Source organism: Rhyacophila brunnea, unplaced genomic scaffold, assembly GCF_057557595.1.
Source record: "Rhyacophila brunnea isolate RB1 unplaced genomic scaffold, BYU_Rbru_1.0 scaffold_5, whole genome shotgun sequence".
Taxonomy (NCBI): Eukaryota; Metazoa; Arthropoda; class Insecta; order Trichoptera; family Rhyacophilidae; genus Rhyacophila; species Rhyacophila brunnea.
Window position 1 is genome coordinate 44,785,249 of NW_028233170.1, and position 26,600 is coordinate 44,811,848.

The 26,600-nt window shown below is 34.4% G+C and overlaps 1 protein-coding gene across 1 annotated transcript; it reads left to right on the forward strand.

Moving 5' to 3' along the window:
• The first annotated feature begins 41 nt into the window (after positions 1-41).
• On the forward strand, positions 42-26,600 carry Cul3 (cullin 3). The gene is made up of 16 exons (XM_085955389.1): positions 42-162; positions 370-557; positions 4,270-4,467; positions 6,317-6,502; positions 7,348-7,551; positions 8,450-8,629; positions 10,393-10,587; positions 12,153-12,329; positions 12,684-12,854; positions 15,014-15,121; positions 15,250-15,374; positions 16,263-16,578; positions 21,294-21,463; positions 21,895-22,033; positions 22,343-22,495; positions 25,326-26,600. The coding sequence occupies exons 2-15, from the start codon at positions 501-503 to the stop codon at positions 22,493-22,495; spliced, it is 2,379 nt and encodes a 792-aa protein (XP_085811515.1). The 5' UTR covers positions 42-162; positions 370-500; the 3' UTR covers positions 25,326-26,600.

Below are 26,600 nucleotides of genomic sequence, written 5' to 3' on the forward strand. Positions count from 1 at the left end.
AGACTTTTTTATTCAGCAGCATAATTGTTTTCATGAACCACCATAAATTGACAGAAAAATAATAGCGCCTATAACAAGAGACAGAAACAAATTAATGAAAGTAGTATGTAATTTTTGTGGATGCTGTTAATTAGCGATTAATACAGTTATTTATACTAAACGGTGTGTTTTGAATAGTTTAACATAAATCATGTCATATGTATAGCAGCAATATACCATCCTGGGATATTTATGACCTTTAAGGACGTGGTGAAAAATCTGTATTTGACATGATTGACACTAAATTAATTTAGCGATTACAAAAAATATACATTTCCATCGCTTTACAACGAGTGTAATGTTGAAACAACCCGTTTTATTTAATTTCAGACGTCGGTTATCCATATGCGGAAATATGTTGATCAATGCAATGAACAAATGAAAGATCAGGCGAATCAGTTTTAGTGCCTAGGTACATAAGATTGGTTCCGTATCAGGTGAAGGCACTTTGGCAAATTGCAATGATGAAAAGTGCAATACCAAAAAAAGAAGGAAAAATGAGGATTCGGGCTTTCCCGGTAAGAATCTGAAGTTTCAGTATTTAAGATATCAATGTGTCATAATGAGGTTAATATGGCATGTCCAGATTGTATCTCCGAAATTCATTATTTTACACATCAAACGTGTATTCATGTTGTTAAATTGATTGGAGATACCCTGAAATAACATCTGATGTTATACCATCTTCATATACTTTGATTGTAGTTGACATTGAGATTATAAAAACGCATCTGTCATTGACCTTAAAATGCAGGGATGCTGGTAGGAAACAATAATTTAAATATATCTTTGACATATTCTAGTAATGGTGATCAAACCATTAAATTGTATAGGTACCCAGTGAAAGATTTTTGTTGTGCAAATTTGTACAATTATTCACAATTTACTTAGGTACTTACTTTAAATAAATTAAATGCAATCTTGTGATTCCACGTTTGTTTATGAATCTACTGAAAGTAACTGTACTACTAGTCTAATGAAAATTAATGAATTAAGTTTGTATATCAAAACGTAATTAATTAAAAACTACCATGTTCAAAACATTGGTCATTGGTAATATATCTCTGTCAGCATTGAAAATCATTATTTTAACAAGCCAATCATAATAGTTTCGCTAGCATAAATTATACATCAACCAATACCCACTATATAGTCAGGCCGTGACACGAAATTGTAAACTTCGATAGTAGTGTTAATTATTGCGCATACTTCGAATGCAATATGGTAAACTGTAGAAAATGATAATTGTTGCATATTGAAATATATTTTAATAATTTTAACAGAATATGCAATTGAAAATTTTCATTTATAGACAAGAGATTACTACATTGCATCGAAGATAATCAATTACTACTAGAACCCTCATCTTGGCCACGATTTTATAACGCTGTATGCAGTGTTACGGACTATAGATCCAACAGTATAAATTGTCCGATGAGTGAGGGCACCACATGCTAACATTTGACATATCATTCAATACTTTTAATACTGGGATGAGCTTAGTTCTACATTCGAACACCTGACAATTTATGATGGTGTATCTAAGCGGGGGTCGGTGGCGTAGAATTATACCTGAAAGTGCAGGGGCTCTGTATTTCCCCAGATCTCCGTTATAATCTCCGTAGCTAAGATATAATAGTAAGGCTTATAGCACTATCATAGTAATTCTCAATTCAGTGCCATGGTCTGTATATAGGCCTTGGTAAGAACCTTATATTCAAACACATGTCTTATTAAAATTCACTTGTAATCACTTGTAGTCTTTTGTAACTAAGTATAGTATACTAAATATATATATCTCAGGTTTCCTCAAAGATTTTGAAGAAACATTTTTCCATAGTCAAAATTCCTTGGGTTTCCTATAGTTGTCATTCAAATATTAATATGAATATTTTGCACAAGCATGCATTAGCTCTGAAGATTATAATATATTCTACTTATGCTAGAAACACATTACGATCATGTCATGTGAGCTCTTGGTAAGCTCACGCCACCGGTAAAAATGTGCAATGTTGTTTTGCTTGGTATTTATAATCTAATTAGAAGTATGCACACTTTCGTAGCAAATTTTCAGCCGAAAGCAAGTGTCAGTTGGCAAAATCTGCCATAATATATCAGAACCACACTACACACAAACCTAACCCAACCTCGTTATTTATTTTCTGAAAATTTAGAGTCACATGCTCTTACGTATCTTTCTTTTTAGTGGTTTGAAAGGAAGCAACAAATGACAGGTAATTGACACTATGTTTTATAGGTTCTCAATTTTTATTATTGAATGTTCTGGTAGAGACCGACTATTTTAACGTGAGGCTCCGAGGCACGTTGAACTTGTCGGTCTCTAGTTATATTCTTTTTAACACTACAACAAACCATGAGGCCCAATAATAGAAGAGAAACAATCACAAACACCCAGGCTTTTGAGAAAATCTCATAAATATACTGTGACTTCACCGAGAATTAAATCCGGAATCCCCCGGATGAAAGGCCAGCGCCTTACGCACTGAATTACGAGGGGTATGTGAGCTCACGTGACATGATGGTAGTATGTTTTAGCATTTTGGGGCGAACACATTACGATCATGTCACGTGCTGTCATGCTGATAAATTTAGTCAATGGTAGCGTCATTCCGCAGAATATTTTGAATGATCACTCTCCATAAATTCAATTATGGAAAGTGCCAACTCAAGTAGTTCTTCAGATTGCGAAGAGGAGATTGAAACTGTTGTGTACAAGCTTTTGCAGTTATCGATCAACAGAATAAAAAAAGCAAAAAGAGCATGGATCCATGATATAAATTAATAGAAAACGAGAAGCATTAGGTCAAGCAATTATTGGCAGTCAAAATTACATACGGCAATTTCTGTTTTTGCATGCATTTTTGAATAAACATTTTTATTGCGACATCTCTTACTTAATTACGTCTAAAAATTCTTGCTTGGTGGATAAATGCACTGTCAAATACCCAAACCAAAATTAATTACATTTTTGGTCTTTAATTTTATCTGGAGACCAAAACATCGAAAATAATATTTCTATATTATATAATAATTTCGATAAGTAAGGTAAGAACAATGAACACTTTTCCAGTAGCGCGAGTTTACTGTGACAGCAGGTAACGTGATGATAATGTGTTTGCCCTACTATGTGCAACGTTCTATCTAAGGTGTGTGTGTGCACACTTGTAAGAATTTTCCCATACAAATATTTCCGTCCTCCGCACACAGAATTTTTGTCGCAAGAGGTGTGTGATACCAGATTTTTGTAGGCTAAAACAATGAATGACCAACATATATTATTACACACTCAAAATTTTGCACATTCTTCATAGTCAATTCTCACAGGACAAATATCGGCATGTTATTCTATTTTAGTCTTCACCGTCCCTTATCTATCCAAAAAAAAATGTGATTATTTGCACACATGATTTTTTGTACAAATTTTACTGCTCAGATGAGTTTTTATGATCAGCACACACTCAAAAAATTAAAGGGAAGATTACTTATACAGTAATTTGATCCATTATCTGTTTATTAATGATTGTGTATACAAGATTTAATGTACCAAAATATGTTTAATCATATACATTTTTTTCTCGCAGAAATATGAGCAAACGCTTTGTTTTCCAAAATAAAAAGAATTATATGGAACACCAATGTCAAGTATTGCTTACTTTCCCAAAATTTATACCTATTTTTTTTAATACTAACAACATTCAATTTATTCCAATTTTGAATGAACTTATTTGATAACAGACATTCATTTTGATTTATTCCAAAATGTCATTTTAGCATCTCATTACTATTCGGTCAGTTTTATGTAGCTTGAGTTAAATTATTGTGTTTGTTTATAAATTTTACTATCAAAATTGAAAGTCTTAAAAAAATTCATCATTATGTTGATTGAAATTAATAGGTTTTATCACAATTGGTAAAATTAGAAAATAGGTAAATTAATATCAGTTTATCCAGATAGTGAAGGTTATATTAAAAAACTTTTAAGGTGCCGAACTTAAGCCTTGGATTCGGTTCCCGGTGAGGTCACAATAATTATATTTATGTGATTTTCTCAAAGCCTGAGTGTTTGTGATTGTTTCACTTATATTACTAATTACACTATTGTCATTGGGCCTCGTGGCCTGTTATAGTGTTAAAAAGAATAAATAAATGAATAGTTGGTAGTCATTTGCCCAACCTATTAGCGTCACAATAAATTAACCATTTTTTTAGATGACTATGGATGAGAAGTATGTGGAGAGTATATGGACGTTACTAAAAAATGCCATCCAAGAAATACAAAAGAAGAACAATTCTGGGCTATCGTTTGAAGAACTCTATCGAAATGCATACACAATGGTGTTGCATAAACATGGGGAAAGGCTTTATACTGGCCTCAAAGAGGTAGTCACAAACCATTTGGAATGCAAAGTAAGCCCTTATTATAATATATATTATTTATACAAAATTGGATATTATTGGATATATGTACTCAATCAATTATAATTTAAAGGTCACAAGGGGTCTTAATCAACAATAAATTATGTGTACTTACAATATTATATTAATGACATTGTCAATATGTTGACATGATTATTTATGTTTTATTATTTGTGTACAATGTTTTAATTAAAATAAAAATTATTCTGTGTTCACATCTCCCATGTATTTATTTACTTTGCCATAATTAACTACAATTATTAGGTCTAGTCTTTCCCGGTGTGAAAATCAAAAAAAATATTTGAAACTACAGTAGGCGCTCGGTAATCAGGCACCCATATTTTTCACCTATGCCGGATTATTGGATTTCTATAGGAAATAATTCTATCACAAATTTGTACAGTAAAACTCTTTATTAGTTTATGTAGTGCTTACGTTTTTTGTCCGCCATTTTGTTTAAGTGACACTTTCACACACGCTAGAATCAAACAAACGTGTTTATCTGTCAAGGTCGGGCACCGAACTGCCAGCGAACGACTATCCGCTCTGTAATCCGGCAGTTTAATGTGAAACCTGCCGGATTATAGAGCAAGAGAGCTGAGTTGCAAAATGCCGGATTATTGGACGTGCCGGATTGGTGAACGCCGGATTACCGAGCGCCTACTGTACATGTTGGGCCCATATTTCATAAAACACGACATAAGCTACCCATACACGGCCAAAATTCAATTAACAAACATTGTCTGGTCATTCAAAATTGCATAAGTATATCTTGTTGACATATTCACAGATATCAAAAATTAGTATGTCTATCACGGTAACCGGACAAAACAGAACGTGATTTAACACAACATGAAAAAATAGAACATCCAGGGGGAAAATAAAACATTCATTTTTGTCGTATTTATTTATTAATTATTAAAATACTTATAAAGCTTGAGTTTATAAAAGAAATATATATAAATATTTAATATGTTATGTAATCACTGCATGTTAAAACTTCAATGTATCTGCTTCATTTTGATAATCATGCACAACTACACAGAATTATTAAACTCATTATTTCGTTGTAGCTAGTCACCCAAGCATTTTGAACATATTAGTTTGATTAAGACAAGATATACCTAGCTTGCCGGCAACACCGAGTTGAGTCCCATTTAATTGAGGCTTTCCAGCGATTAGGAATGCAGAAATTATATATTTTTATGGCGTATTGAAAACCTGTGTTATTAATAATCTATACAACATATAGAGATATGACAATTTCAATATTATATCGTCTCTGTTCTGGCTGAACACACTAACTGGAGAATACTAGTTTTGAGTAATTTGACTTTGAAGTTGTTAAAATGTTTGAAATGGTCTATCATGTGAGTTTATTAAGTAATCGTAAAGAGGATGACTAAAGTAAAGACTGTTTATTTATTAAGAAGGTTTCCAGACGGTAAAGTTTGAAATAAGGAACATTATGGTATAACTAACTCAATATGTCATTTTTTCGAATTAGTGTCTTCTGCCAGAACAGTGAAGAAATGTTACATTTTTCCTGAAACGTCATAGTTCTATTTATCGCTGTTCTGTTTTGTCACTGTTCTGTTTTTTCATGTTCTGTTTTGTCACCGTTCTCTTTCTTCATGTTCTGTATATTCATGTTCAGTTTTATCATTTTCTATTTATTTATGTTCTGTTTATTCATGGAATCGTTTATCACACCGATGAATATTTTCACTGATTTCGTAAGATGCATTTTGTCAGCTCTGAAGGTTTATGCCAGTTCAAGGTTAAATCTTTAAAAAGTTAGTGATTTATTGTCTTATAACATTACATCCTTCTCTTACAGGTGAGAGAAGATGTTCTTCGATCGCTTCACAATAATTTTTTACAAACACTAAATGCCGCGTGGACCGATCATCAAACAAGTATGGTCATGATCAGGGACATCCTCATGTATATGGATCGAGTATATGTACAACAGAATAGTGTAGACAATGTCTACAATCTCGGCCTTATTATATTCAGAGATCAGGTATATAACAGTGTTTTTTAAACTTTACATGTAAAATTAAGAAACGCAAACTTGTACCTCTTCATTTTTGTAAGGATTATTAAATCAAAATAACTAACCTAACAAAGGCTGAAACAACTTGATCAACAGGATCACTCTAGAATGAGAGAGATTGTTGGCAGTCTGTAATATCAGTAATTCTCATCCTTTGTGACGAGGCAGAGAATTTAAAGAATATCAATGTAAACAAATTATTGTTATCGGATCCAGTTTTAAGGCTGAGCCGGTAACTGATGAATTAGCCCATTTGCTCGTAAATTGTAATGTCATTCACTATCTCGTGTTGATTTACTGTAGTGGCATGTCTCACATCATCTGGATGCGTGACATAATTTTTTTAAGTCAACGTGTAGCTATGATGAGTATTATAGTACAGTGTTGGAATTGAAATGGTGTCCCTCGGGTATTTTTAATTATAGCTAAATATCTGCTGAATATAATATCATAATCATATAATAATATCGGCCGCGTGGCTTAAGCGCCGGTCTGTGGTATCGAGGGTCCCAGGTTCGAATCCTGGGTCTGGCAAGTACACATATTGTTTTTCAATTTGCGTATGTGTCAGAGTATGGACCTAATAGGTTGAGCAAGTGGCTGACAACCATTTCTCGTAAAAATAAAATCTGTTAATACAAACCTCCACTCTGTGGAGGCCCATATGATCGTATTAGGATCGGACATGGAATAATAATAATATAATAAATACTTTCAATTATAATATTCTCGAAGTGTGCCTGTTCAATTCAGTGAATTTATTGCCCCTGAGATAGGGACGATAATATTGTGCATTTGGGGTGTTACATTAGGTGGTGCGCTACGGATGCATCAGAGACCACCTGCGGCAAACCTTGCTGGAGCAGCTGAGCCGGGAACGGCGCGGCGAGGTGGCCGACCGACTGGCGCTGCGAGCCGCTTGCCAGATGCTCATCCTGCTCGGTATCAACTCTCGTCAGGTGTATGAGGAAGACTTTGAGAAACCTTTCTTGAATCAATCCGCCGAATTCTATAGGGTAAATACAGATGTATTTCTAATTGGCAAGATTGCAACACCATAGTGTCCCTTCCAGCTTACTTTTATTTTATCCTTGGTTTCTTCTCACTATAAATTGTATTTTTTTGTTTCTCAATGCATAATAAATAACAGTTTGAAAGGTTAAATTTGAATGAGCACCGTTCAATTGTCGCAGCTCTCAATAGGCAAGATTGCAACACCATAGTGTCCCTTCCAGCTTACTTTTATTTTATCCTTGGTTTCTTCTCACTATAAATTGTATTTTTTTGTTTCTCAATACATAATAAATAACAGTTTGAAAGGTTAAATTTGAATGAGCACCGTTCAATTGTCGCAGCTCTCAATAGGATAGATACTGCTGTGTCTATAAAATGTGACAAAAAATCTTACAGAAATGTATCATGCGCAGCAATCCTGGTGCACATGTCAGCAAGGGTCAAGGGTCGCGGAGAGGATAGGTTATTTTCTCTGTTGAGTGTTCACGTGGTAAGAGTGACAAAATCCCAAATGACCCACGTTATGCGTATGCTCTGCTCGAGTAAAGGCACCTTTTCACACTTCGTATGTATGTAGGTCGCGTCTTTACTTTACTTATGTTATTGTTTGCACACGAACAAGGTTATGAGGTTATGATTGATAACAATTTTTAAATTGATACCCTTACGAAATGTTTACACAATATAACTATGAGCCCTTGGCTAGCCTACAAGCGGCCAGGTCGAGCGGAGCCAAAAAAATGTATGGGGACCACCATGAAAGCGCGGAGAGTGAGCGGTAGACAGTCTGGCTGCTCGTCGAATTTGCAGCGTTTCGAGCGGCTAGCTAGCGGCGTGTCAAACAAAATTGACTATGAGAGTACTAGTTGGGCTCGCTAATTTTTTTATTTTACTTTACAGATGGAATCTCAAAAGTTCTTAGCGGAGAACAGTGCGGCGGTGTACATCGCACGTGTGGAGGCCCGCATCGCTGAGGAAGGGGAGCGAGCGAGGCATTATCTGGATGACACCACGGAACCGAGGGTTGTCGCAGTTTTAGAACAGGAATTAATCAAACATCATATGAAGACTATAGTTGAGGTATGTTTGAATTTTACCTTTTTGAACACACTCATCCGTTAATATGCGCAATGGATGCTTTCCACGAAAAACTGCGCAAAAAAGACAGAGAGCTCATATAAAATCATGTAATACAAAAAACTGCATAAATGGAGCCATATAACTCATACAAAATTGAGGAGTGCATTCCAAATAACCCTGTAAAAATCTATATCTTCGTCATATGTATGGACAAAGAAGAGTTATCATCACTAGAAATATATTTTTATATATTGGATATTTACAAAATGCATACTCACTACCTTTGTTAAGAATTCTGTGACTAATTTTAACCATTTATCTTTACGAATTTTTTCATATTGTGTTGAAACTTTGAAACTCATTGAATGTTCATGTCAATAATCAACTTCTTGATTTTTGTTTTTTTGCTAATTCAAGAATTTCACCCAAATCCTTTGCAGTCAATAAATGCTTATTTCATTGAATCAGTAATTATACCTTGGTCCGAAGGAATTACTATCAACGGAGAAGACGCGTACATCGATAACATGCGTATTAAACGGGTACAATTACATAGTGGCATATAATTAATAAATCAGTTCAGAGCACTTTTCACAATATCACCACATACATTTAACTGGTTCTATGCCTTCAGCGAGTACTCTCTCTATGAGGCCGTGAACGACAGGCTGCACATACAAATTTCACAAGTTATCTCGTCCAACTTTCAAATCAAATTTATATATTTTACATATAATGAACATAACAAATTACAAATTCAAAGCGTTCACGACATGACATAAAATATGTGTTAACAATTTTTAAAATAAAAATACAGAGAAATGTGACTAGACTAGAATAATACAATAAGAAATAAAATAAGAAAAGAAATAAAATAAAGCAACAAAAATAAAAGTAGATGGAAGCACACAGAGTGAACTATCGATAGACCCTATCTTAAAAACTCATAAAACAACATCCACCTAAATTCACCCTCACGTAAGTGGAATATATCAATATCCGAAGCGATTTCATTAAACATGGTTATTGCCCTCCCAATTGGCATCACTAATGACAGGTTAGTTCTGCACCTTGGGAGAACGAACAACGGATGCCCTCGATTCCTAAGGTAATTATCAGAGACACCCAAGCCAACACCACCAAGAATGGCAGAGTTCACATTTACGCTTAAACTTAGACTTTAAACTTAAATTACTAGCCACAGTCGATTGATTTGCGTAATCTAAAAAATAAACACACAGTGACATCTGTTTGAATAATTATGAAATACTAAACCACAAATTATCAGTATTACGGCGATTTTAGTAAGACTGTACCATGGACATGGTGTATAAAATCTTGTAATAATTTTCATTACAACATATTTAATTTGTATGTTTTTGCCTGACTTGTCCTTCTTAAAATCGTATTACTGGATCATTTGAGAGCAATTGCTCATTTACAGAATGTTGAAAACAGTTATGTATGTAGAATCCACAATTGCATATTTAACTCTAAAATTGATTTACTCAAACTGGTCATCGGTGCACTTGTGTTCGTTCAATCCTCAGCTAAAAATAAATATTTGATTACAGAGACATATGTATACATATTCGTATAATTGAAAAAATGAAAAAACTTTTAACTATATGGTGTGTTTATATAAAGTAATTGAATAATTGATATTAATCGATTTGATATTATTTCTTTTAAATTACATTGTTTTACTGTATCATTTTTGATGAATAATATTTTACATTTGCGAATCTGTTGCCCTCGATCAGATGGAGAACAGTGGCGTGGTGCACATGTTGCGCAACACAAAGACTGGTGAGCTGTGTTGCATGTACCGGCTGCTGGGACGTGTGACGGGTGGACTGCGGGCCGTCAGTGAAGCCGTAAGCGCCCACCTGCGCGAACGCGGTCGGGCCCTCGTTCAAGACCACCAGGAAGCCACCAACGCCATCACTTATGTACAGGTAAATCTTACCATAAAATTTTACTATCAATACAATGACATGATGTGTATGAATCCTATTTGCATCATATAATTTAGCTACACACTTTCAAAGAAACTACGGCATTGTCTTCTTATGACTGCATCATTTTTGGGTTTTCGAGTAATGCAGAGACATCTATACATGGTGCTCGAACTTCAAATTAATCACTCACTTGCTTACCCTTCTCCCCGCGTCAATGCTACTACATTACTCAACTTATTATTTCCTCACTACTTTAGCGACATTCAAAGTACAATGTATAAGACACTGGCTTTTCATACTGAAGATTCCTAGTTTGATTCCCCGTGAGGTCACAATACATCTTTGTGATGTGTTTAACTATTGTACTTAGTGCCTTAGTATTAAAAAATACATACTCAATATTCACATAATTCTTCACTGCTTTGCTTGCTGTCTAATTGTGTCACTAACGAATATTTTGACGAGCATATATTCGCAATATGAGTAATGTGTCGTTGCACATCCGACGAAGTCTTTCACCAAAAATTCATTATTATTATTGGCCTATTGTCACAGACTTGACTAATCTGAAAGATTCTTTCCTCTTCTACGGACTTGTCCGCCCCTTAGCTGGAGCAATATGGACAAAACACGGTTCCTCCAAGAATCCCTGTCGCTCGCCAGTCTTCTTGCATCATTCCAGGTCGTGCCAGCATCCCGTAGCTCTGCCGTATACACTTTGTAAAGAGAGATATCACAATATGCTGGGTGAAATAAAGTTGTTTTAAGTTCATGTCAACTATGTAATCGTACCTACGAATAGACAGATGGGTGGTTAAGCTAGGGTTTCTTAAGAAAGCGATTTCGTTATGTAGCGGACGTAATGTAGTGGTACGTAATGACGTAATGTAGTGTAGACGTCACTAAAATGTTGTCTATGCAAACCAGACGGCATTGGTTTCCTAGAGAGCGTTAGTTGTGAGCGTAACATCAAATAGCTGTGCTGCCATTTGCATGATGGCCGGTATAGCGGAACAGTTGTGGAACGTTTTCTCCGGTGTAGCGGTGACCATTTTATAATTAAAAAAAAATAGTTTAAACCCTGCAAATGTAATTTGGACCAGCGAAAATGAAAAATTATTGATCGATTTTTAAGAAATAATGAAGGTAATATAAATTATGTTTAGCAAAGACTATATAAAAGCCATCTCTTATGTTATTCAGTACATAATCAAATAATATTTTTCCTCATTACAATGCAGACGACTACACACTAAAATTTGAAATGCACCCTCTGTAGCACGATTTCTAAATATCTCGCTCTCCTCCAAACGACAATTTTCGCCTTCCGATGACTTCCGATCTTTCAAATATAGTAATAATGCTATGTTTAGATCGTCCATTCACGACATCTTACGGCCGCTACATAACGGCACTGCTTTCTTAGACAAGCAAATTTTTGAATAATGTATAAAGTTCAGTACTGCATTGTATCTGATTAAACCGCATACATAGTATATCCCCCTTTTTAACATCGACTATTATTTTGTATCCCATTCACAATCTTGATTATTTGTTTTCAGAATTTACTGGACTTGAAAGACAGATTCGATCACTTCCTCCACAATTCATTTAATAATGATAAGATATTCAAGCACATGATAGCCTCCGATTTTGAATACTTCCTCAATTTAAATCCCAAGTCGCCGGAATACTTGTCGCTTTTCATCGATGACAAATTAAAGAAAGGCGTGAAAGGGGTCAGTATCCAACTCTATTTTACTTTATTGTTATAAAGGTGTTTTTTTAAGCCCGATTGAACCAAAAATTGTAAAAAGAACACAAAAAATTTACTTTCAATTCAGATCAATAGGTACATGGCACTAACATTTGAAAATGATTTGGGGCATATGCCCACCGTGGCTGTTCTTGTCGAAGCGCATTCTGGAAGTCCAATTTTAGGTACCTTTTTTGAGCACTGCTGGCCGTATATCACGAATAACACGGACAATATTGGCTTCCATTATGCGCATCAATATCATCCATATTTCGATCTCGGTCTGGTAATGATCTCCATTGACCGTAGTGCTGATATAATTTCATTGAACCCGCAGATGAGCGAGCAAGAGATCGAGGCGGTGCTGGACAAGACAATGGTTTTATTCAGATTCCTGCAGGAGAAAGACGTGTTTGAACGTTATTACAAACAGCATCTTGCCAAAAGGCTTCTTCTTAATAAGTCTGTGTCAGATGATAGCGAGAAGAATATGATTTCCAAGCTAAAGGTAAATTTTAATTACAATATTTTCGTACATTTTTTTTTCAAATTAATGAATGATTTTTCTCTTAGAATATTATTTAGCAGTCCGATTAATTTAACTGTTCATTTTTGCTTGAATTCATATTAATACATGTCAAATATAAAAACATTTGAATAAGCTCATAAGAAATTTAATACTTATTTGTGGTAATCAAACAATCGATAAACTGGCAATAGCTGTTTTTACTTGATCATGATGTTTGAAATTTGGAGATTTGGCAACATTTTAAGATACATTATCTGAAAAGGAGACACTTCCATATATTATGTACATTGCGGGGTTCCAACGTGACAGGAGAGCCAAAAAACTGATATTTAGAACCTGTCCACAAGGCGCGAATCCCATCGCGATTTACGCTCGAAAACCAGAAATGTCTTCCGTCCAGAAACGACGCGTGTTTGAAACAACTAGGTGACGTAATTCATTTATGAATCAGCATAAAAAAACAAACACGAGTCTAGAAAAAACCACAACAACTTAATAATTGTGTTAGACGGTTTCTATAGGATTTTATGTTTTGCGATTGCTTTCAATACCTACACATGGCACTTTACATTATAAGCTAGGTGACGTAATTTACTTTGGAGTAGCAATAAATAGTGTCGCGTTCGAGCGCCCAGCGCTCGTAATTCATTTTGTAATGGCGTAAACGCCACGATCGTCCAAAGTTTATCACTCATCACGCGTGATCGCTTGTGGACAGCTGAATTGGGTCACATGTACCTGGAGAACGCGCAACTTGTTACTTGCGTGTTAAAACGCACTTTGAGGACAGGCTCTTATATCTTGTATGGAGATAACAAAAACTATTAATTGCACTGAGCTTATATAATTATTGTAGTAAAACATATTTTTCGACTAATATTCATTTTAACCATTTAAAAAAAAATATATATATAATATATTCGTATTTGTTGTGATAAGATAACTTTGTTCTAATAAGGCAAGCATTAGATGTTTTTGAGCTTATTTGACAAAAATGTCAGCGCATCTATTCTATACACAACGCTGCTATCGGCGGCTTTCAGTGTAGTTTATCATATTTATGTATTGAGGTATTATAATTGTTACAATAAATTAGCCGCCTAAACTGTCAAAACTGTCTAATCTCGCTTTAAAAGTTAACACAGCCAAGAGAGGTGCTATTAAAACAGCACTTTTTGACAGTTCAGCTGGTTAACTTATTGTATCAATTAACCGCGTCAATACATAAATATGATAAACTACCCTAATAACAGTCTTGTGTATAGAATAGATGCGCAGATCCAGGTATAGGTAAATCGTTTTACAGTGACACCATGGGTACGGCAAATGCGGCTTGCAGTTGTAGTGGTATTGTTTGCTAGCATTGAAACAGGCATTGTCGCAAGCAATTCAATACACGCGCGAATCGCCTATGGTGCCACTGTAGAATGATTTACCTTTAACTTTGTCTAACCCAAACTTTAAATTTTTTTCAATGCCTGTTTCAATATTGAGCAAATCCTCAGCTCAGTGGAGGCCAAGATTCACACTGGATTGTATAACCGATTTGTTATGTGTCTACAAATTATAATTAAATAGTCTAAAGAAGGACTAATAGGCAAAATTACCTGGATTAGCAGCATATTTCATCGGTCCACCGTTATTACTGGGTAGGACTGCATCTTTACATCTGCAAGTTGCAGGCGACTGATACTTATCCCTGTTTCCATTCTCGATTCAGCTGATGAACGTATCATTTAATGAGATCCAAGGCGAACTCCTCTCCCCGAATCCTTAGATCCAGAGGGATGACCTCGCTTCTTATCCTATCCTGACTCCGCTAAAACCCTTTTTTTCCAAATCAGTAAGTCCCCTGTTCATTCATAAATGGTGCTAGGCATCGCAATTATGCTTAAATATTTAAATATTTATCTGTGACATAATATTATTTTGTCAGTGACAATTACTCGATTTTGAAGAAAGAGACTTGGCGGAATAAAGATATGTGACACATATATTATATCGCATATATGTGTCAATACGTTTTGTCTAATTGATGAAATAATATTAAGGCCCGTATTTGTATATTTTATAATGACGTGTGCCATTTATACACAATAACAGTATGTAATCATCTTTAATCTGTATTTTTTACACAGACTGAATGCGGATGTCAATTTACATCAAAATTGGAAGGAATGTTTAAGGATATGACAGTTTCTAATACTATAATGGAAGAGTTCAAAGAACATGTCACCACTTCAGGGGTGAGTTTCAGTTCATCAGTCTTTTTTCACTTATTTAGAACTGCCATATTTATTTTGTTATAGATTTAGATTTACCATTACATATTTGTGGCCCAGTTTTTATATGTTTTCTATGAATCGTTTTCTAGAAAAACTTACACGGAGTGGACTTATCGGTGAGAGTGCTGACGACAGGATTCTGGCCGACGCAATCCGCCACTCCCAACTGTACCATACCCTCGGCACCTCGGAACGCTTTCGACGCATTCCGCAGGTAACTCTTAATGTTATTACATATTTTCAATGACATATTATAACAAATGCAAACTTTGAATAGATTCACATCATCTATATCACTTTATATTAGGATTAGTTAAATTTAATAATAATAATTCAAATATTAAAAGAATAGTTTGAAAATATCGTGTATTAAATGTACAAATTTATTTTTTGACTGATTAAAAACAATATTTTGGAAAAGCGTCAAGTTGCTTAGATAAATCCAATTTTAAAATGTGACAATATCTTTGACTGTGTCTATTTCTTTACGCATGTGATTATACCAATATACAAATGTGATAGTACAATCAACAAAAGTGGTCTTTACTAGTGACAGTAAAATCTCAGTTATCCATACCTCGATTATCCAGATTTTTAATTATCTGGATTTTATTTTGGTCATAAATTTCGTATGATTATAAGAAAAGGATATAATTTAAAATATATATTTACAGTATAAAACGTCTGAAAAAATCTGTTAATACAAACCTCCACCCTGTGGAGGCCCATATGATCCTATTAGGATCGGACATGGTCAAAAGAAAAAAGAATGAAATTTTCAAAAATCACTATTAAAAAAATTTATTCTTGAATTAAAATAGATGTTTTATTATTATGCCGATTATCTAAACTACCTTAACCCCAATTAGTCCGGATAATCGAGGTTCTACAGTATATACATTATTCAAATTTGCTTAATGTAATATTTTGAACGTTTGATCAATCGCACATATTAATTATTGTTGATAACCAGTAAACTACCTTGTCGAAAAAAAGTTTAAATTTAACAAAATTAAAGTGAGCTTGTGCAGCACCTTTTAGGAAAATAAAAACAATTGAAATGTTGACATTTAAAATTAATATGGTGCATGTCATCCCTTAGATTCTACCTCGCCAAGCACTCGGGGCGGCAGTTGTCCTTGCAGCCGCAGCTGGGCAATGCGGATCTGAATGCGGTATTCCGAGGCCCCATTGCCACGCCTGCGCCTTCCGCCGTTGTGCCTCCCGGCTCCGCAACCTCCTCCGTCTCCACGGTGACTGCTGTGACCGCCGTCGCCACAGTCTCCACGGTCTCTACGCTGGCTGCACCCTCCGGTGCAGGCTCTGCACCTCCCCATCGCAAACACATCATTCAAGTTTCCACTTTCCAAATGTGTGTCCTGCTGCTCTTCAACAACAGAGATCGCCTCACATACGAGGTGAGGGTCGATTTATTTATTACTTACGAATTTTTTAACTCCACAAAAGACAAAAACTTTTGATCTTAAAAACATAAATCTGACTTCCCATTTTTCCTTTTGTTTTTATTCATCTCAATTGTGGAGTCGAGCGTGATGCCACCATATCAGTAGTGAAAACTTGATACTAAACAAATATTTAAGTTTTAACATGAATCATATACAGCAGTGCTCTGCAACCGGTGTGCCGCGAGACGATGCTAGGTGTGCCGCGGTGCATCGCTTGCAAAAAAAAAAACAAATAGTTTTGTACATCACCTATACAATACTTACTTAATAGCCAAATTTGCATACATGGCTGGAGTTAAGACAAGGATCTCTACAAATGTATCAAAGGACTTACCAGACAACCATTGAAAACAAGCAATTAATTTTGGATCCGTCTCGAAAACTTTTAACTTTGCTGCAAAAGAAATTTCATTATTACTTTCATACAATCAATACGACTGGATTCAAAACCCTTTTGCAACCAATGCCGAAAATTCTATGGAAGCGCTTGCGAGAGAAATTTGTTGAATTGAGAAACTACGGGACGTTAAAACTGAACTTCGCCGATGTTCCATTGGCTATTTTTTGGATTTTGGTTAATAAAGAATATCCTAGGATTTTCGACATGGCTATCGCAGTTCAGCTCCCATTTTCTAAGACATACAAGGGTTGTCCGTCAAATAAAGTCTCCAAGGCGCTGAAGTCGCGAGGAACGCTTTAACGCAAGATCCCCGACTGCAAATCCCCACCACTCCGAGCTGTCTACGATGCTTAGTCTTGGTTTGGTAGCCGTTCGCGATGGAGCTTCCACTCGCCCCTACCGCCAGGTGTGAGTTACTCATTTTTTTTTGTGTGCTAAGGACACTACGCCTATAGAAATTTATCGACGGTTATGTGAAGTGTGTCGCCAACAGTGTATGGACATCAAAAACGTGCGAAAATGGTGAAGAGAGTTTAAAAACGGACGAACAGATGTCCATGATGAACAGCGTATTGGACGGCCATCGGTTTCGGACGAAACGATTGCAAAAGTGGAGAAGGTAATGCTTGAAGTTCGACAGGTGACGATTCGGGAACTGTACAAATTGATCCCTGATGTCAGTCAGATTACTATTGATAAGATTTTGACAGAATATTTGCATTATCACAAGGTGTGTGCAAGTGGGTCCCCAAAATGCTCACCGAAGATCACCAACGGCAACGAGTTCAAGTGCAACAACCGACGAATTTGGATGGGATAACGTCGCATACCCCTACAGCCCGGGCCCTGCACCAAGTGATTATCATCTCTTTCCTGCGTTGAAGTCACATCTAGTTGGGACAAAATTTCAGGACCGACGAGGACTTGAAAGAAGAGGTTGTACGCTACCTGCACTTCGTGGTGGGAGAGTTCTATGACACGGGTATACAAAAATACTACACTGCATGCAAAAATGCGTCGATCGCAACGGAGATTATGTAAAAAAATAGTAGAAAGTCCAGGCTTTCAAACAATGTATAATTCAATGCAAATAAACGTGTTTTTCTTTGTGAAAAAAAATTGGAGACCTTACTTTACGGACAACCCTTAGTATCTAGCTGAGTAAAAATAATAAGTAGTTTTGCTTGAAGGGTCTTGACCATGAACTTCAGGTTGCTCTTTCAAATATAAAGTCAAAATATATAAAACTTTTACATTCATTGAAACAAGCTCACGTATCACATTAATTAGTTATTATATTGATAATACAAATGCATGGAAATACATATGTACATTTAGTTCTTCCTTGTGTGCAATAGCGGCCTTAAGCCTGACAACGGGGTAGGTCAATTTTGAATATATTATTTTAATTTGCCTTTTCGTTGTATACTTAAAAGACGTATTGCAAATTAGCTTTTTATACATTATAGAAGAAGTGCTAGAAATTGTTATAGGTAGGTTACTTACCCTTAAAAAAATGTCCATTTTTCACGTTGTCAACTCATCGTTAACCGAAATTGCACCCAACACGTTATAATTTTTTGTGAATTAGGTCAAAAATCAAACTTTGTATGTCTATTTATACACATAATAACTGTTGTACTTAATACTATTTAAGAACATAAGATTAAAACAATCAAACACATTTAATAAAAACTCCGTTATAATACCTAGTGTTATGGAATGGCATCATTTATATATAAACACTTTTTATATTTCCACTGATCTTATTAGAAGGTAACTTTATGATTAATATAGCAGATTACATTTTAATCGGTAACTTGTATACAATGGTTTAATACAGAAAATGCAGTCGATGGGTTTTACTCAAAGGTTGGATTTAAACTGAACTACAATTAATAACATATGAAACTTTCAGACAACAATGGTCAGTTTGAAATAATAAGCGACAACAAATAAGAATAAAAAGGTTTGCCGCTCAAAAAACCACAGAACAAAACTCTTTAAATATTTAAGGAAAATTTTATATCATTCTGTTTCATTTTACATATTGAAAATAGTATAGCTATCTCGTTTTCAGCAATGACCAAAATTTAGTGTATGCAAGCGATAAAACAATATGAAAAAAAGGTGTGTTTTGTGCTTTCTTTCCGTCTCACATATGGAAAATGAGAGAGAAAGAAATATTATTAAGAAATATGAATCTTGGCATTCATAAAATTGACTGAGCAGCGAACGATTGTGAGAGTTGAGATACGTGTGTGTGTGTATGGTGGTTAGATACATGTACATATAAATTAGCGTGCGTCACGTTACAATCGTTCGCCAAAACGGAAAAAGGCGTAGGATAATAATATATAGGAGATAATTGACATTGTATTATGTATATAGATTGTAAGATATTTATTTTTGGGAGGTCATTGACTATTTGACCCAAGGAGCCAGCCGCCCATGCTTGTGTGTTATGTAGGTATATTAATTTATTTATCAAATAAAAAAACATAAATTAATGTACCTAATTTTGGTGCATGGCCCCCACAAGGGGGGGCTCACAGGGCTCTAGCCTGGGGCCCCAGCGTGGATAAACATATATACAATTAGATGTGAGATAAACACAAATTACAAATTTGCTCTTATAGTAAAAAATCGCCTGCGGTGCTATTTTACTACACTGGTATTAATATTAAAGTATGCGATTGTAGGATACAATTTATTATTACTGTGTCAATATTCGACAAATAATTATTTTTAACCCGACAACTAACCATTATTCAAATGGATGTATTAATAAATGGTACAAAAAATCGCTAGACATACAATCAATACCATTAATTTTACCTAGAACACCATTTGAAAAACGCTATTTTAGTTTAGAGTATCACACTGTCTTTAACCTTAGCAATAGGTAGGGGGCCCGCCAAATATCCTGGCCTGGGGTCTCCTTCCAGGATATGGGCTCCATGTTTTGGTGTATAAATGGTTTTACGTCTGGTGTGCCACAGAATTCTGGGGAGACCTTTGGTGTGCCGTGGGTGAGAAAAGGTTGCGGAGCACTGATATACAGTAATCTCTCAGTAATCCGCCACCCCAAAAACCAGACAAGTGTTCAATTAGTGAAAGCGGCGGATTATAGTGCATACACACAAAATATGGTAAAAATTAAAACAGGTAGGTATTTCGTAAAAATAGGTTTTTTTTTTTGAGAAATTTGTACTAGCAAATTACGGTTTTATTTATAATCAAAATCAAGTACATATTTACTAAATTATACATATTTATAAACTAAGTTTATTAACTAAATATTAATTAAACAGTAAATCACTTGACACAACCAGTTGTTCAGTGAGGCAGAAAATCTTGAATGGCTTAGGATTCCTGGCTTTCCCTATGACCAAAAGCTTCATTTTGTGTGTCCCGGTTGCATTGGAGCACGGCATAATTGTTATGCGATCGTTGGGCACTTTCCTCCCTGGTACATTACTTTCTTCGCGATGAATGTACGTTTTACGAAGGAGAAGTTTCCAAAATAAACCCGTCTCATCTGTGTTGCATACTTGTACGCGGCGGACTACTGAATTTGACAATCGAATACCGGCGAATTATAGTAGCTGTCGGACAGTCGAGCAGCAGTTTACTGAGAGTATACTGTATAATAATAATTTAAACTTGAGAATTTTCCAAAAACATTTGTCTCTTCCGACTGTAATTACAGCGTGAGAAACTAGAACCATCTAAGTACTCTCTGAATATTGAGTCTGTAATCGTAACTAATATTTGTATCAACGTACATAACTTGTATTTTCTATTTAAAATAGACAACATAATGTGCCCTTTTTTTAAAATTTTCGAATAGTATACTGTGATTGAAATGATTTCCACCCATTGCAGATATATTACAATACATACCTTGATTACTGTCTTAAGTGTATGTAATTTTTTTTTTTTTTTGTATTATTGTTGTTTACCTTCATCCAATAGTGAGTAGGCAGGCTTTGCCACAATGTGATAAACATACATATCTCCAATGAAGAGTCAGTCTGTGTGACTATATTAATAATTCGGATCGGTATATATTTATGATTTCAAAAATTGATTGACATTACCATTACATACCTGTTTTATATAATGAAAAGATGTGAAAAAATATCTGAAAGGAATTTTATCAATTATCACATAAATAACTCACTGACATCTCTATCGCCAGTCTGAAAATTAAATCAACCTAGTCAAATAGTATATTATATTAAAAGTATTTTTTAATTTGTAGGAAATTCAAAGTGAAACGGACATCCCCGAAAAAGAGCTGGTGAGAGCTCTCCAAAGTTTGGCCCTCGGAAAGCCGGCGCAGAGAGTTCTTTTAAAGCAGCCCAAAACCAAAGAGATCGAACCTGCTCATATTTTCTATGTCAACGATGCCTTTACTTCTAAATTACACAGGTACATTTTTAATCAATTATTTCTACATACTTGAATTTCAAAGCAATGTAATCTTTCATCAAATTATGACATTCATTTTTTGTATAGAGATATGTATCCACATAGATTATCTTCTATGGTAAATTTTACTGCTCAAATTCTGGGCCTAGGACGATTTGGCACCGTCTGAGTGGCGCTGGATAATGTTTAATGAAGTGCTTGAAGAAATATACATATGTATGTTACGATTTGAAATAGCAAGTAACCAAGGTGCCATAAGAGTTGTCCTGGCATCCAAATATTGGCACCGAATCATCCCGTTTCCTCAAATTATGAAAAAATTTAAACACAACGAGTAAAATAATAATCATATAGCCATTGCTTCCTCTTAAGAATGAATAATTATGTTATCTTTATGAAATGGCTATTGACATCTTGTTTACTGTCGACAGAGTTAAGATCCAGACGGTAGCAGCTAAAGGGGAATCAGAACCAGAAAGACGCGAAACGCGTAGTAAAGTTGACGAAGACAGAAAACATGAAATTGAAGCAGCCATCGTTCGTATCATGAAAGCGCGTAAAAAGATGCCAGTAAGTTCATTCCCTTTTTCAGCTATTCTCAAAACTGGGCTTATTAAATTTATAGTCAGGTTTATTATAAACACCTTTTTATTGCTGTATTTTGAGTTGATTTTAAGTAATGGAACCTATCTACCATTTTTGTATGGGCACCTTATCTTTTTTTACACAGTTTTGTTTTGCACGGTAGTTTTTGGTACGTATCCCCCGTGCAAAAAGAGGATCGAGTGTACATTCATGTATTATTTACTCACAATAGAAGGTCAACAAAACGTTGGATATCTCTGACAATGAATTTAACTTATTGTTATCTATTTGCAGCACAATGTCCTAGTAGCCGAAGTGACAGAGCAATTGAAAAGTCGTTTCCTTCCATCTCCGGTGATAATAAAGAAGAGAATTGAAGGACTCATCGAGAGAGAATATCTGGCACGCACGCCTGATGATCGAAAGCTCTACACATATGTCGCTTAGGTACTCCTCACGTCAATCATTTATTACCGCATCTCTATTTCAGCTTTCCGCTCAAATAACCAAACAAAACTCACAACTAGTATGTCAACGAGTACACGGTATTAACTGTAGAGTGACTCCTGAGCCATATTTTTGTGTGTGTAAAATGTCACTAGACATTTGCCTGATCGCTGATGACTGATTTTCAATATGATTCAATCGTATAGTATGTGCTGCGTTTTATCATTGCCGAAGAAGGCTGCAATGAAGATATGGTAGTAAATAATAATTCATCTATAGTAGCTTTGTAATTGTTATTTTTTAATATCTCTATTTAATAATAACGATGAATTATTATACCCCTTGCGAAAATAGTGACGACTGACACTGGACATTGTGGGATATAATATTATAAATATACATTTATTTTATAATTAATTTCAAGCATTGAAAAGTTTTATGTATTTTATAATAATTTCTGTTGAGGTAAAGGGAAAGACATTTCGTAAAATTAAATTAAATAAACATTTCAACACTGACAAAAACGAAGGATGTATTTTGGACATCCAATTCGAAACCTCAATTTGTGGCCAACTACAGAACTTTCAAAATGGTATCTGCTAAAATATAATATGCATTGTGATACTTACATAATATAAATGCTTCAATTAATAAATGCCGATTACTTTTGATCTTAAAAAATATTTCAGTTTTGTTTACCTATAGAATATAATTGTATAAATGTTTGTAACGGAATTATCTAATATGAAAACAGTATGGCAAAAACTGCAGTTTTCAATGGCAATATTAAGCATACTTTTATTGTTTAAATTAACATTGATTCTTAAAGAAAAATACAAATTAATTACTTACCGTGTAGTCACAAATGTATAAGGTTTTACTTATAATTTTATGAAAGTGTTGCATCAGAATTTTCACCCTGAACAAATATAAGTAATTTAAATTGGATATACCTACATATAGATTTTCTTAGTGCATGGAATTGGAGATAATGTATGTGTATTTGAGGCATTTTGTAGATGAGTGAATTAAAAGTATGCTCATTTATCGTCAATAATTCATTGCGGTGCTAAGTTTCCGTTGGTTAAAGTTAATCACAATTGACTATATTAAAACCCTTAAATGAAATGTGTCGCCTTTCGGCATCAAATTATATTAATCATTTTTTTTGTGAATAAATTTTTATTTTTATACTTATCTTACTATAAATTCACAGCGGCATCTATGAATAAAATCTGGAACTATTTTGTAACTATGCATTGCCACTACAGAGAACTGCGAGTTCATTCTGGCAAAAATATGATATGAATAATATTGTGTGATGCAAAAATGCAACACCATGCACATAAGTGTAAAAACATTGCATAATTCACAATACATACTACATAATCAGCATATTATACTTGCTGATCATTTATAACATGTGGTATAACTTGGTGTTCACAACATATAAAAAATATTTTAAGTTACATGCTTAGTTCGCTCGTTGAGAGTTATCAACTATATTTATGTTATATTCTTGATCAAGCTGTATGAGCGAAATACGTTTTAAAAAATTGTTTTTGTATGCGGTGGATAACTAAACAATATACATTTTATGAAAAAACATACTACTTAAGCCTCAATTACATTGAGCTTCTTTATGAGCTGTGTGTTGGCGAATTTATAATCTGCCTGTAAAGTCGCCCAGTGTAATCATCGAACAAGCTAACATGTTCGATGATTACACTGGGCGACTTTACAGGCAGATTATAAATTCGCCAACAAACAGCTCGTAAAGAAGCTCAATGTAATTGAGGCTTTAGCCTATTCGGTGATAATTATTATTGATCTCTAACTGCTTAATGATAGTTTAATTGTTTGCTGACATATCATAATATTTTCTGTATTTGTCAGGAACTCGTTCAATATTATTACTATATTTTATAAAATGTTAATGCTTCTTGTATCTGAAAATCTGTACTAGATATAAAATGATGAACTGGATGGAATACAGTTATTTTTAATTGGAATATGGGTCCCTAAATTTGTCTATGGCCCGCTAGTAAAATAAATAAAATCCTGAAATTGATTGTCAATATTATTAGTATCTTCTACTTACTCATTTTCATTACTATACTATTCATATAATATTTTTAGTCAAGAATATTTACAATTACTTTTAAGTATCTAATTTAAAATTGGACTGCAGCTATGCCGAAAACATCTTCCAAGTTCTATGGCCACAAAAAAACATTATTTTGAGGGAACACGGATTGACGCATTACTCTCATATATAAATAGGTATTTAATAGTGTACATTTCTTATTTTTTTTATGTACCTAGTTGAAAAGGGCTATCGACACAGTACGCCTCATTTCTTTAAATGTAATGATGTAAAGTTCATTTAAAATTTTGTTTCCGTTCGATGCTTGGAGGACATTTTCTGTTTAACTCCGTCTAATTATTAAAGATCGTTAGGTGCAAATTCTACTAACCTCAAAATTCCGATGATACAAAACTTTGATCATGAGAATCGAGGGTAAAATCAATAAAAAAATGTAACAAAAAATATGGCATTTGTTTTATTATCAATTAGGTATATTATCTTTTATTCCCAACGTGGCATTCTTTGTATGCAAAACTGTATCAACTGATTCAGCTTTCTTCTTTAGCAGAATTAATATTTTTTTTTAAATATTGATTGGGAGACATGAAATATTTCCAAAAGTCAGACTTATAGGTTGATTAGAGTTTTTGTCTTAGGTGCCCGCTCAAATTGTCAGTTACATATTAGGCTGTGACATGCTTGATCGCTGATGATTACTGAGATGTGAATGATTTGTTGCAGGGATGGAGGGTTCGGCGAGAGGACGGTCGCGTGGGGCGGGGCGGGGTGGAGGAAGGGGCCTCCTCCGTTTCCAATTCCATCTTGCATTTCGCCACTCGCAACTTGAATCTCATGGTTTATTTAGGCTAAAACCTTTATTATTCATTTAAAAAGTATATGCGTAGTTAAGGTATTTCAAGTAAAATTATTAGTTATCATTAATTATTAATATTATTGAGAAAAGTTCCATATTTTTTCTACTATTATCAACACTAATTTATATTGATAATGTCAAAGTACAGACTGAAGTGATTTCATTAAATGTTAAGTTTACTTTTGGTTGCGGACGCTCGACATATCGTCTCGGCTTAGAATAATCCCAATAGCCAAACACGACATTCACTAGACGTGTAAATTAGACTTATTTCTTGATCTAAATCCTTTAGTGGAAATAGTCATCGAATTGGTGTCAGACTGCCATTTCGACATTCCTACTGTAACATAGACATCATCACTGCAAATAAATTATACTATTACATACACAACATACCTTTAGTAATTATTATACTCTTATTTTAATCGTTTCTGAAATTTTATTTTATAGCATGAGGTGTCTATTTCCAAAAACCGATAAGTCCATATATGATCGAAATCTAACAAAAATTTGTACATACCTACTCTATAATATTTAATTTCATACAGTATGTAATTATCTATAACTTAACAAAACCCACCAAAAAGCATGAGAAAAACTATATTGATAGTTCAATTTTATTAATAATTGCAATGAAAAGCAAGTAGGTGGAGTAATAAAAACGGGAAAAAGAAACAACTGTTTAAAACCAACATTTCACGTCTCAAACACAAAAACATTGTTAACCCTATGGTTGCCGTAAAAATATGGCAGTAGGTGTCTGTCACGTCGAAAAAAAATGTGAAAATTGATTATTTTTTATTACATAAAAATTAGACCATAATTAACTAGTTTTTCTTGAAAAAGATGGATTTAGGAGATTTGGATAAATGTCAGTTTGTGTCCTATTTTAAAATTAGTTGATTAGACGGAATAATTAGATATTAATGAGATATCTCGTCTCTAGTAGTGATCTGGTTTAGCACAAATATTGAAATGTTAACATATTTGGAAATAGATGCCTCATCGTGAACGTGTAATGGTATCTAATTTTAATTTTTCACTACATACATATTTTCGATTGATTATTTATAGTAATACAAGAGACCGTAAGAATACATAATATTTTTCAATATAATACTATCTCTGATTTTCACACAGTT

Bases quoted from the DNA above. Each gene is read 5' to 3' on its own strand.
- Cul3 (XM_085955389.1), top strand. From the start codon at position 501: ATGATGAAAAGTGCAATACCAAAAAAAGAAGGAAAAATGAGGATTCGG. The intron at 4,468-6,316 runs GTAAGCCCTTAT...CTTCTCTTACAG, and splicing joins CAAACCATTTGGAATGCAAA to GTGAGAGAAGATGTTCTTCG. The intron at 7,552-8,449 runs GTAAATACAGAT...TTTACTTTACAG, and splicing joins AATCCGCCGAATTCTATAGG to ATGGAATCTCAAAAGTTCTT.